The 12,227-nt window shown below is 43.1% G+C and overlaps 1 protein-coding gene across 1 annotated transcript in view; it reads left to right on the forward strand.

Moving 5' to 3' along the window:
• prx (periaxin) overlaps positions 1–9,239 on the forward strand; it is a gene marked incomplete at its 5' end in the record, with an annotated part of 36,886 nt that extends 27,647 nt beyond the window's left edge. Inside the window, 2 exons of the mRNA XM_084558830.1 lie at positions 145–7,615; positions 7,852–9,239. Coding sequence (XP_084414956.1) covers positions 145–7,615; positions 7,852–8,135 — 7,755 coding nt within the window. The 3' untranslated portion in view covers positions 8,136–9,239. The remainder of the gene's footprint in view (positions 1–144; positions 7,616–7,851) is intronic.
• Positions 9,240–12,227: the final 2,988 nt, after the last annotated feature.

Here is a 12,227-nt window from a genome sequence, read left to right on the forward strand (position 1 = left end):
GACATTGAAGGTGGAAAGACAGAGATGCCAGATGTCGATATTTCACTCCCCAAAGGAAAAGTTGAAGGTGACCTTGATATTGAAGGCCCTGAGATGAAGGGAGGCAAGTTTAAAATGCCAAAATGTGATGTGTCTTTACCAAAGGTCAATCTCCCAGAGGGTGACATCAAAATAAAAGGGCCAGACATCAAGGTTGGCAAGATAGAGATGCCAGACATTGATATTTCACTTCCCAAAGGAAAAGCCGGAGGAGGAATTGAAATTGAAGGACATGCTGGTAAAGGAGGGAAGTTCCATATGCCCTCTATTGGTATATCTCTTCCTAAAATGAAAGCTAAAGGACCAGAGATAAATGTTGAAGGCCCTGATGTAAAAGGAGGAAACCTGAACATGCCATCCCTTGATGTTTCCTTGCCCAAAATAAAATCTCCAGATGTAGATGTCAGTCTCGAGGGTCCTGATATTAAAGGAGGAAAGGTCAAAGTCCCAGCTGTTGATGTTTCCCTTCCAAACGTTGAGGGTGACATAAATGTCGAAGGCCCCGAGGTGAAAGGCGGTAAATTCAAAATGCCCAAATTTGATGTTTCTTTACCAAAAGTGAGTCTCCCAAAGGCTGACTTCAATGTGGAAGGACCAGATGTGAAAGGAAACATTGAAATGCCATCTGCTGATATCTCACTTCCAAAAGGAAAGGCAGATGTTGATATTGACATTGATGGACACAGTGGTAAAGGAGGCAAGTTTAAAATGCCAACATTTGATATCTCTCTCCCTAAAATGAAAACAAAGGGAGTTGATGTTGACATTGAAGGACCAGAACTTAAAGGGGATATTTCACTCCCAAAAGGAAAAGTTGAGGGTGACCTTGATATTGAAGGCCCCGAAGTGAAGGGTGGCAAGTTCAAAATGCCCACATTCGATGTGTCTTTACCAAAAGTCAGTCTCCCAGAGGGCAACATCAAAATAAAAGGCCCTGATATCAAGGGCGGGAAGACAGAGATGCCAGACGTCGACATTTCACTCCCCAAAGGAAAAGTTGAGGGTGACCTTGATATTGAAGGTCCTGAGATGAAGGGAGGCAAATTCAAAATGCCAAAATTGGATGTATCTTTACCAAAGGTCAATCTCCCAGAGGGTGACATCAAAATAAAAGGGCCAGACATCAAGGCTGGCAAAATTGAGATGCCAGACATTGATATTTCACTTCCCAAAGGAAAAGCCGGAGGAGGAATTGAAATTGAAGGAAATGCCGGCAAAGGAGGGAAGTTCCATATGCCCTCATTTGATATTTCTCTTCCTAAAATGAAAGCTAAAGGACCTGAGGTCAATGTGCCAGATGTTGACCTTTCTCTCCCCAAAGGAAAAGCTGATGCTGACCTCAATATTGAGGGCCCTGAGGTAAAGGGAGGAAAATTCAAAATGCCCAAATTAGACATTTCACTTCCAAAGATGAACTTACCAGAGGGTGATGTAAAAGTGGACACCAGTGTTCCTGACGCCTCAGGAGATATCAGTTCAGCTAAACTGAAAGTTAAAGGTGCAGACATAGAGACAGGTGGTATTGAAGGTCCAGGTGCATCCCTCAAACTTCCAACGGTCAAACTACCGACAGTTGACATCTCAGCTCCGAAGGTTGATCTAGACTTTGGCCTCACTAAACCTAAAGGTGACGATGTGGAAGTGGAGCTTCTGAAAGCAGAGGGGGGTAGGCCTACTTCAGGGGGCAGCTTCGACCTACCCGATGTCTCCCTCAAAGTCCCTAGTTTTACTCTCCCCAGGTTTGGTGGAAAGTCAAAGAGTGGTGATTTGGGAATATCCGGGCCCAAGGGAGATATTTCCCTCAGTCCACCACATGTGGAAGGAGAAATGAGGGCACCATCAGTAGAGTTTGATGGAGATGGAAAAGTCAAGGTGAAGAAACCTAAATTCAAAATGCCCTCATTTGGATTGTCCAAAAAAGATGCAGATGTATCAGTGTCTTGTCCTGATGTGGATGTCAAAGTGAAAAAGGGCAAAATTGATGTTCCTAAACCGGAAATTAATGTTGAGGGCCCAGACATAAAGTCAAAATACAAAGTGAAATTTCCGAAGTTTAAAATATCATCACCAAAGGGTAAACTCCCAGAGGGAGAGCTTGATGGAAAACTGGAAGCAGATGTGGAAGGTAAAGGTGGCCTCCATGCACCTGACATCACACTCAAACTGCCAAAGTTCTCCATGCCAGGATTTGGCTCCAAAGAAAAAGTTTTGGGCAAGCCAAGTGGTGACCTTGAGGCCAAAGCCAAGGTCAAGATGCCGTCTGTTGAGTTGTCGCTACCAGCAGCTAAGACACCAGAGACTGAGGTTCTCCTCCCCAAAGCTGAAGTTGACGTTTCAGATGCTGATATCAGAGGATATGAGGGAAACCTCAAAATTCCGAAAATGCCAACAATTGATGTTTCACTCCCCAAAGTAGACCTGAATGTGGCCCTGCCAAAAGGAAAGTCACCAAAGATTGAAGGACCAGACGTGGAGCTAAAAGGAAGTGAAGGAAAATTCAAATTGCCTCATATTACAATGCCATCAATTGACGTGTCTCTTCCTAAAGGAAAACTCAAAGGCCCTGATGGACCTGATATAGAAATGGAAGGACAAGGAGAAGGTAAATTCAAAATGCCTTACATGAAAATGCCAGATGTTGACGTGTCTCTGCCTAAAGGAAAAGTCGAGGGTCCAGAGGTGGAGATTAGAGGAAAAGGTGGAAAATTCAAAATGCCACATGTTGGTATGCCTTCTGTTGACATTTCACTGCCTAAGGGAAGGACAGAAGGTCCAGATGTTGATGTGGAAGGAAGCAGTGAAGGAAAATTCAAAATGCCTCATTGGAAAATGCCACATGTTGATTTATCACTTCCAAAGGGACATATTGAAGGTCCAGATGTTGACGTCTCTTTGCCTAAAGGAAAAGTTGAAGGTCCAGAGGTGGAAATTAAAGGAGAAGGTGGGAAATTCAAGATGCCACATCTCAGCATGCCCTCAGTTGATATTTCACTGCCCAAAGGGAAGATTCAAGGTCCAGATGTTGACGTCTCTCTGCCTAAAGGAAAAATTGAAGGTCCAGAGGTGGAAATTAAAGGAGATGGAGGAGGAAAATTCAAGATGCCACATATGAAAATGCCACATGTTGATCTTTCACTACCCAAAGGGAAGATTGAAGGTCCAGATGTTGATATCTCTCTGCCTAAAGGAAAGGTCGAAGGTCCAGATGTAGAAATTAAAGGAGAAGGTGGGAAATTCAAGATGCCACATCTCAGCATGCCCTCTGTTGATATTTCACTGCCCAAAGGAAAGATTGAAGGTCCAGATGTTGACATCTCTCTGCCTAAAGGAAAAGTTGAAGGTCCAGAGGTTGAAATTAAAGGAGATGGAGGAGGAAAATTCAAAATGCCACATATGAAAATGCCACATGTCGATCTTTCACTACCCAAAGGGAAGATTCAAGGTCCAGATGTTGACATCTCTCTGTCTAAAGGAAAGGTCGAAGGTCCAGAGGTGGAGATTAAAGGAGAAGGTGGGAAATTCAAGATGCCACATCTCAGCATGCCCTCAGTTGACATTTCACTACCCAAAGGGAAGGTTGAAGGTCCAGATGTGGAGGCCAAAGGAGATACAGGAGGAAAATTCAAAATGCCACATATGAAAATGCCACATGTTGATCTTTCACTACCCAAAGGAAAGATTGAAGGTCCAGATGTTGACGTCTCTTTGCCTAAAGGAAAAGTTAAAGGTCCAGAGGTGGAAATTAAAGGAGATGGAGGAGGAAAATTCAAAATGCCACATCTCAGCATGCCCTCTGTTGATATATCACTACCTAAAGGGAAGATTGAAGGACCAGATGTTGACGTCTCTCTGCCTAAAGGAAAAGTTGAAGGTCCAGAGGTGGAAATTAAAGGAGATGGAGGAGGAAAATTCAAAATGCCACATATGAAAATGCCACATATTGATCTTTCACTACCCAAAGGGAAGATTGAAGGTCCAGATGTTGACATCTCTCTGCCTAAAGGGAAAGTCGAAGGTCCAGAGGTGGAGATTAAAGGAGAAGGAGGGAAATTCAAGATGCCACATCTCAGCATGCCCTCAGTTGACATTTCACTGCCCAAAGGGAAAGTTGAAGGTCCAGATGTGGAGGCCAAAGGAGATGCAGGAGGAAAATTCAAAATGCCACATATGAAAATGCCACATGTTGATCTTTCACTACCCAAAGGAAAGATTGAAGGTCCAGATGTTGACATCTCTCTGCCTAAAGGAAAAGTTGAAGGTCCAGAGGTGGAGATTAAAGGAGATGGAGGAGGAAAATTCAAGATGCCACATATGAAAATGCCACATATTGATCTTTCACTACCCAAAGGGAAGATTGAAGGTCCAGATGTTGACATCTCTCTGCCTAAAGGGAAAGTTGAAGGTCCAGAGGTGGAGATTAAAGGAGAAGGAGGAAAATTCAAGATGCCACATCTTAGCATGCCCTCTGTTGATATATCACTACCTAAAGGGAAGATTGAAGGACCAGATGTTGACGTCTCTTTGCCTAAAGGAAAAGTTGAAGGTCCAGAGGTGGAAATTAAAGGAGATGGAGGAGGAAAATTCAAAATGCCACATATGAAAATGCCACATGTTGATCTTTCACTACCCAAAGGGAAGATTGAAGGACCAGATGTTGATGTCTTTCTGCCAAAAGGAAAAGTTGAAGGTCCAGAGGTGGAAATTAAAGGAGATGGAGGAGGAAAATTCAAAATGCCACATATGAAAATGCCACATGTTGATCTTTCACTACCCAAAGGAAAGATTCAAGGTCCAGATGTTGACGTCTTCCTGCCTAAAGGAAAAGTTGAAGGTCCAGAGGTGGAGATTAAAGGAGAAGGAGGAAAATTCAAGATACCACATCTTAGCATGCCCTCTGCTGATATATCACTACCTAAAGGGAAGATTGAAGGTCCAGATGTTGACATCTCTCTGCCTAAAGGAAAAGTCGAAGGTCCAGAGGTGGAGATTAAAGGAGAAGGTGGGAAATTCAAGATGCCACATCTTAGCATGCCCTCTGTTGATATATCACTGCCTAAAGGGAAGATTCAAGGTCCAGATGTTGATATCTCTCTGCCTAAAGGAAAAGTTGAAGGTCCAGAGGTGGAAATTAAAGGAGAAGGAGGAGGAAAATTCAAAATGCCACATATGAAAATGCCACATGTTGATCTTTCACTACCTAAAGGGAAGATTGAAGGTCCAGATATTGACGTATCTTTGCCTAAAGGAAAGGTTGAAGGCCCAGAGGTGGAAATTAAAGGAGAAGGAGGGAAATTCAAGATGCCACATCTCAGCATGCCCTCTGTTGATATATCACTGCCCAAAGGGAAAATTGAAGGTCCAAATGTTGACATCTCCCTGCCTAAAGGAAAAGTTGAAGGTCCAGAGTTGGAGATTAAAGGAGAAGGTGGGAAATTCAAGATGCCACATCTCAGCATGCCCTCTGTTGATATTTCACTACCCAAAGGGAAGATTGAAGGGCCGGATGTGGAGGCCAGAGGAGATGCAGGAGGAAAATTCAAAATGCCACATATGAAAATGCCACATGTTGATCTTTCACTACCCAAAGGGAAGATCGAAGGTCCAGATGTTGACATCTCTCTGCCTAAAGGGAAAGTCGAAGGTCCAGACATGGAGATTAAAGGAGAAGGAGGAAAATTCAAGATGCCACATCTTAGCATGCCCTCTGTTGATATATCACTACCAAAAGGGAAGATTCAAGGTCCAGATGTTGATGTCTCTTTGCCTAAAGGAAAAGTTGAAGGTCCAGAAGTGGAAATTAAAGGAGAAGGTGGGAAATTCAAAATGCCACATGTTGATCTTTCACTACCCAAAGGGAAGACTGAAGGTCCAGATGTCGACATCTCCCTGCCTAAAGGAAAAGGTCCAGTAGTGGAGATAGAAGGAGATGCAGGAGGGAAATTCAAAATGCCACATATGAAAATGCCAAAAGTTGACATATCTCTTCCTAAAGGAAAAGCCTCAGTTGAAGGTCCAGAGGTGGATATCAAGGGAGATGAGGGACAATTCAAGACACCAAATGTACAAATAACAATCCCTAAAGGAAAAGCAAATATTGACTCACCAGCAGAGAAAATGGAGGCAGAGGGAGGAATCATCAAACTGCCACATGTCAAGATGCCAAAAGTTGATATTTCACTTCCTAAAGGTAAAAGCAGAGATACTGAAGCACCTGCTATAGAGATGGAAATCACATCACCAGATGTGAAGACGGGAGCTCATGGTGAAGCTGGGTTGCATGTTGAGGGAGAGCACAAAGGTATGAAACTTAAGATGCCAACGTTAGATGTCAAAGCTCCAAAAGTAGACCTCGTGCTCGATACAGGCATTCACAGAGGGGAGGGCAAGAAGGACAAGAAAAAAGTTGAACTCCCTGACTTGGACCTTAATACAGCAGGAGCAAGCAGCAAAGCAAAGGGGGCTAAAGCCAAAGGAAAAAAATTCAAGATTGGATTGCCAAAAAAGAAAATCAGCGGAGATGTAACAGCAGAAGTAAAAATATGCAAAAACTGCCACGAGGAGGAGTTAGGTGGTAAACACAAATGCAAAGTTGAAGCCGAAGTTCTAAATGGACATAAACAGGATCGTATCAACATCCCAGAGGTTACACCACCGAGCGTCAGTCTGAAAACAGAAACAGGAGGAGTCTCCCCATCCACTGCCGAAATCAAAATCCCCAGGATATCAGACATAGACTTTGATATTGGTACATCTCAAGATGAAGATGACAACAGAGGCAAGAAAATCAAAATCCCAAAGTTCGGCGTCCCATTACCCTCCATGTCCTCGCCAGAAGAAAGGACGCATATCTATGGACAAGAAATTCAGTATGAGGGCCCTAAAATGCCCAAAGTAAAGAAAGCTGTGTTTGTTTTGGTAAATCCTCCTTCAACAGATGAGACTGCTGCAACCACAGGCCTCCAAAAAGAGGAGACAATAGCTGAGGCTGAGACAGAGGATGTCAAAGTAAAGATGCCCAAAATCAAAATGAAGCCAAGCTTTGGGAAGTCCAAAGATAAATCAGCTGCTGCAGAAGAGGAGAAGTCAAAGGGAGGGAAGATGAAAATGCCCAAAGTGTCACTTTCTTCAGGCAAGGTGTCAGGGTCATTGGACACAAATCTCAAGGGAGAAGGTTCAAGTTCAAGTCTCAACGGGGAAAAAGATCCTCACAAGGCCTCCAAGGACGATAAAGGGACATTCAGTGGTAAAATCAAACTTCCAAAGGTGGAGCTCACCAGTCCGTATGGCAAGATGGCTGCAAGGGAGGAGGACGCAGAGAGGAGTGAGAAACTGGGAATGGATTCATCACCAGGAGAAGGCAAAATGGCCTTTGCAGGTTTCACCGAGGAGACTACAAAGGATGTGGTGTCATCTCATGCCAGAACAGACTTGCTGGACAGGGACAGCTCCGAGTCCCCGGCTAGTTTCACCATGGAGTTCAGCTCAGCGAAGGTTCAGACATGGAGCGAGCCTCAGGAGAAAGAGTCTTCCAGCTGGTTCAAGGTGCCTAAATTCACCCTGAAGCCACACTCCACAGGTAAGGATTTATTCCCATATTATATTATGACAGAATGTATTACAATATGCATTAAAGTCTACATAATTTATCCGTGCTATTTGTTTTGGTTCTGTGAATTATTAATACTTCATCTCCTGTTTTTCCTCTGCTACACAAGACTAAGTTTCTTTTCCACTCCTGATCTCTCCACCTATCCTCCTCTATTTTCCTTTCCCGTTTTTGTCTCTGCTTGTTTCCTCCCCTCCTCCCTGCAGGCTTCCTCCAGATAACCCCAGAGGGTTCTCCTCAGGCCCTGCGGAAAGGTGAGGTGGGAGGTGAGGCCGATGTCACGGGTTCCTTCTGCATGCACACGTCGGGGCTCGACTTTGCCACCCAGCAAATGTCCGAGGAGCACCACGTCTCCTCCACGGAGGCGGGAACCGTCACCATGGTGACCAAGACCACCAGAGTCACCCGGCAAATGGTTACCAGAGAAACAGCAACAGGTGAAACTTCAACCACGACAACGACAACGACCCGTGAGCTGTCGGACTACTGAGGATACTGTAATGATATCTGATGTTTTTTAAATTTCTTTGTGTTTTTTTTTTGTTTTTGTTTTTTTTTGGTGAGGTTGCAGTGTTCTCGTAAACTAAGCCTGCAACGTGGCAAACCTCTCTGAAGTAAAAGTCTTTATTTTATATTTTAATCGATGAGGTATGAATGTGATGAACTGCAGAGGCGTTTCATCTACCAGCATTATCGTCATTATCACAGCAACAGAGTAATATATACTTTTTTTTTTTTTCATTTTACATGTGCCTATATTTTGTTACTGAGTTTTTGTTAGTTTAGTCCTGATTATTTATCTGATTTTGTTTGGTTTTAAAAGGTTTCATTATCTGAATGTAAGCTTCATTATTTAACGTTGTTTGTGAGTTTGAAATGCGCTGGAATGAGTCGTTTTCTCTCTTCGGCTTCATGGATTAGACCGTGATAACTTCTAAATGATGAACCACTACAGGAGCGGCCAGAGGAATATTTATGTAAATACAATACTGAATTATTGCTTTTCTGGAGCAGTATCCCTTCAACCCAAAGTGTAATTATTTTCATATTCAACAGAGCCAGGAGGAGAAAAGATATCTTTGGACCTGATTTTGTTTGTCTTGAAGGAAAAGTGTGAGCTTTTATTGAGATATTAGGATATTCTCATTTTCTGCTGTAGGTTTATATTAGACGCATTTAGCTGGTGCTGTTTCCCTGAGACAGCCACGGTGACTTCTGCTGTGGGGATCAAACCTGTGACCTTCTTCTGGTCACGGGTTTCTCTCGAACATTTAGACCGACCTGCTGCTAAACCATTTTATATTTATGTTTTTACTGTACACTGCCAGAAAATGACACTGTTTTTGTGATAGAGCTTAAAGATGCACCCGAGTGATGCTGAGCCTTTGAAACTGAGCTGTGAACTTTGCTGAGTTTCAAAACCTCTTCAGCCAGATAGGAGGAAATATTGAGGGATTTAAACCAGAAGGTCAGGGAGTTTTAGAAGTGAAGCTGTAAACCGTGTTCTCTCGACCCAGATGGCATTACTATGAGGCTGCTGCAATGAGACAAGTTAAGGAGTGGCTAGCTTTGAAGAAGAAGTGAAAGTCTTGGTAAAAAAGTAGTGCCTGTACATTGAGAATTTTATTTTCACTTTTTTACATTCACAAAATGGAAAAAAAATATATACATATGCAATGAAATAAAAGAGCTATTTTCAAGTGGATGTAATAGAATTGAGAATTAACACACTGGTTTAAATTTTCACAGGTTTTCTTTCCTTGCTTGGCATAGATGGAATGAGATGGTGTGATAAAACGTATGAAGACCTTCCATTTGTTTAACAGCTTTTAAAAATGATTCCTGTTTTGCGGGTGAGAAATTGGACGTTTAAAAGCGGGGACAAGAGTAATGAGGTGTCAAGGTCCCACAGACTCAATATTGCCTACCTGTACGGAGATTTCTTGCCTTTCTGGTTGAATAAAGTCTTTGCATTTCTTTTAGATTCTGAGGGTTTCAGTGGCAAGTGTTTTGTCAGCGCTGCATTGGAGAGAATGTCAAGATGTTACATGAATAAAAGGAGATTCAGACTAAAGTGTTGAACAGTTGTTTCCTGGTGTTTTGTTCTGACCTGCACAAGAGCTGAATTACTTAGAAAAGCTGACAGCTTTTTTGCTGTTTGGAGCATTTCCACTCAGTTTGAATCATCCGGGCGTTATCTATACCCGCCGTCTTCTGAGGAGCCGCTGGTAACACAATCTGGTTGAGATGCAAAGCGCGTCCATGCAGCGAAACTATTAAATTCCTAAGATAGAAAACACGCAGAGTGGAAGCCCATTTTTGAAAAGAAAACAGTTCAAGAAAAAAAATATATATATACCAGGAAATGTTCACACTGCGGATCTGCACACTAGTCTGTGTGATTTACGGTCTCACAATTATGTCTTCAACATTTTGGCATGATATTATTCATTCATTCATTCATTTTCTATAACCGCTTGTCCAGTGAAGGGTCGCAGGTGGGCTGGAGCCTATCCCAGCTGTCACTGGGCAAGAGGCGGGGTCCACCCTGGACAGGTCTCCAGTCTATCACAGGGCTAACACAGAGAGACACACAACCATTCACACTCACACCTACAGCCAATTTAGAATCACCAATGAACCCAACCAGCATGTCTTTGGACGGTGGGAGGAAGCTGGAGTACCTGGAGAGAACCCACGCAGACACAGAGAGAACATGCAAACTCCACACAGAAAGGCCCCAGTCGGCCATGATGGATTAGAACCCAGAACCTTCTTGCTGTAATCATATTGTGTTTGGCTGCTTTGTGCACATACTATATTGACAATGTAAAGAGGGGAAAAAAGGAATCAAGACTTTGGTAACGTGTGAGCAATGAGCTCTCCCAAAAATTATTCTTATTTCCATATTTAGTGCAGCTGCAGCATCTCAGCTTCTGGAATAAAAAAACTAAGTCTTAATATTCTAAGTATATTTTGAGGAATACATCATCCTTATTTTTACATTAAGCCTAAAACATCAACAAGATAAAGGTGAAAACAGTTAGAGAACGTGAATGGCTCCCCGGAAAAACTCTGAGTGGTAAACCGTGCACATGGATGAATGACGTCTTCCTATTGTGTGTGTGTGTGTGTGTGTGTGTGTGTGTGTGTTCACAATTTACTCATCTGCTGCTGTGATGACGCTGTAAAACGTAGGCACCAGGGTTTAGAGTGTATGTGAGGGGAGATTAATGCGGTATGAGGAGTGAATGGTGCCACTGAGAGTCAGCCAGTCAGAAGCTAGGGACTGCAGCTATGCTTTCACTGTTATTATACACTGCCTGGCCAAAAAAGAAAAAAGTCTCCATCTGAATTTAACTAATCAAATAGGTAGGAGCCTCCGATTGGATAATTACTGCATGGGTGATTATCTTTCAGCTGGAAACAAGTTATTTAACCCCAACTGATGCAATGAGTAGCTTCATCAGCATGCATCAAGCACAGAAAACATCTAAGGAGATTGAAGAAACTACTAAAAGAACTTTAGAACGCATTATTAAAAACTGGAAGGATAGTGGACAATCATGGTAAGAGGAGAGGCAGATGAAGTGATGCACCCATCATGCCTAATGTCTACTGTACAAGCCTGTGGGGGCAGTGCTATGATCTGGGGTTGCTGCAGTTGCTCAGGTCTAGGTTCAGCAACATTATGTTGCCCAAAGAATGAGGTCAGCTGACTACCTGAATATACTGAATGACCAGGTTATTCCATCAATGGGTCATATTCCAAGATGACAATGCCAGGATTCATGGGGCTCAGATTGTGAAAGAGTGGTTCAGGGAGCATGAGACATCATTTTCACACATGGATTGGCCACCACAGAGTCCAGACCTTAACCCTATTGAGAATCTTTGGGATGTGCTGGAGAAGGCCTACTCACAGTGGTGTGGTGGTTAGCACTGACGAAGAACGTTCTGGGTTCTAATCCATAGGCCAACTGGGTCCTTTCTATGTGGAGTTTGCATGTTCTCCCTGTGTCTGCGTGGGTTCTCTCCCCACTCTACACAGATCTAGATATTCTACCATGTAGATGTGGTTCTGGAGAGGGAAAGGGAGTGTGTAATTAGTTGACTGCAGTCTGCTATGACACCACTAGATGTCACTCATTTCTACACAGTGGGTCCTTAAGCTTCAAATTAGGCTGTGATGCAGCATTTTAAATCTGCAGCTATACCTTTTGTCTGGATTTACAGCAAACACGTTACTGTAAATCCATGTATCACCAGTCAGCACTGCAAGCATCAACCAATGACTGTATTTAAAGATGGATGATGATCCCTCTGTGACGTCGTCCATATATGTTTCCTGAAAAGTGGCTATGAAGCTCAACATGGCTGCCGCCATCTTGGCAGTGTGTGACTCCTCCTCCCAAATCCTGACAAAATCAAAAATGGGCAGTGTGTGGGACATGTGTTGTTGCTTTAGGAGCCAGCCAGAAGTGGTCACTTGAGCAACTTGTGTGTTGGCTTCATTTTTTCAGTCTCTAAGTGAAAATTTGTCACGTGGTGCTGTCGACACAAGGAGTCTCATTGTCTGATG

Source organism: Chelon labrosus (assembly GCF_963514085.1).
Source record: "Chelon labrosus genome assembly, chromosome: 13".
Classification (NCBI taxonomy): Eukaryota; Metazoa; Chordata; class Actinopteri; order Mugiliformes; family Mugilidae; genus Chelon; species Chelon labrosus.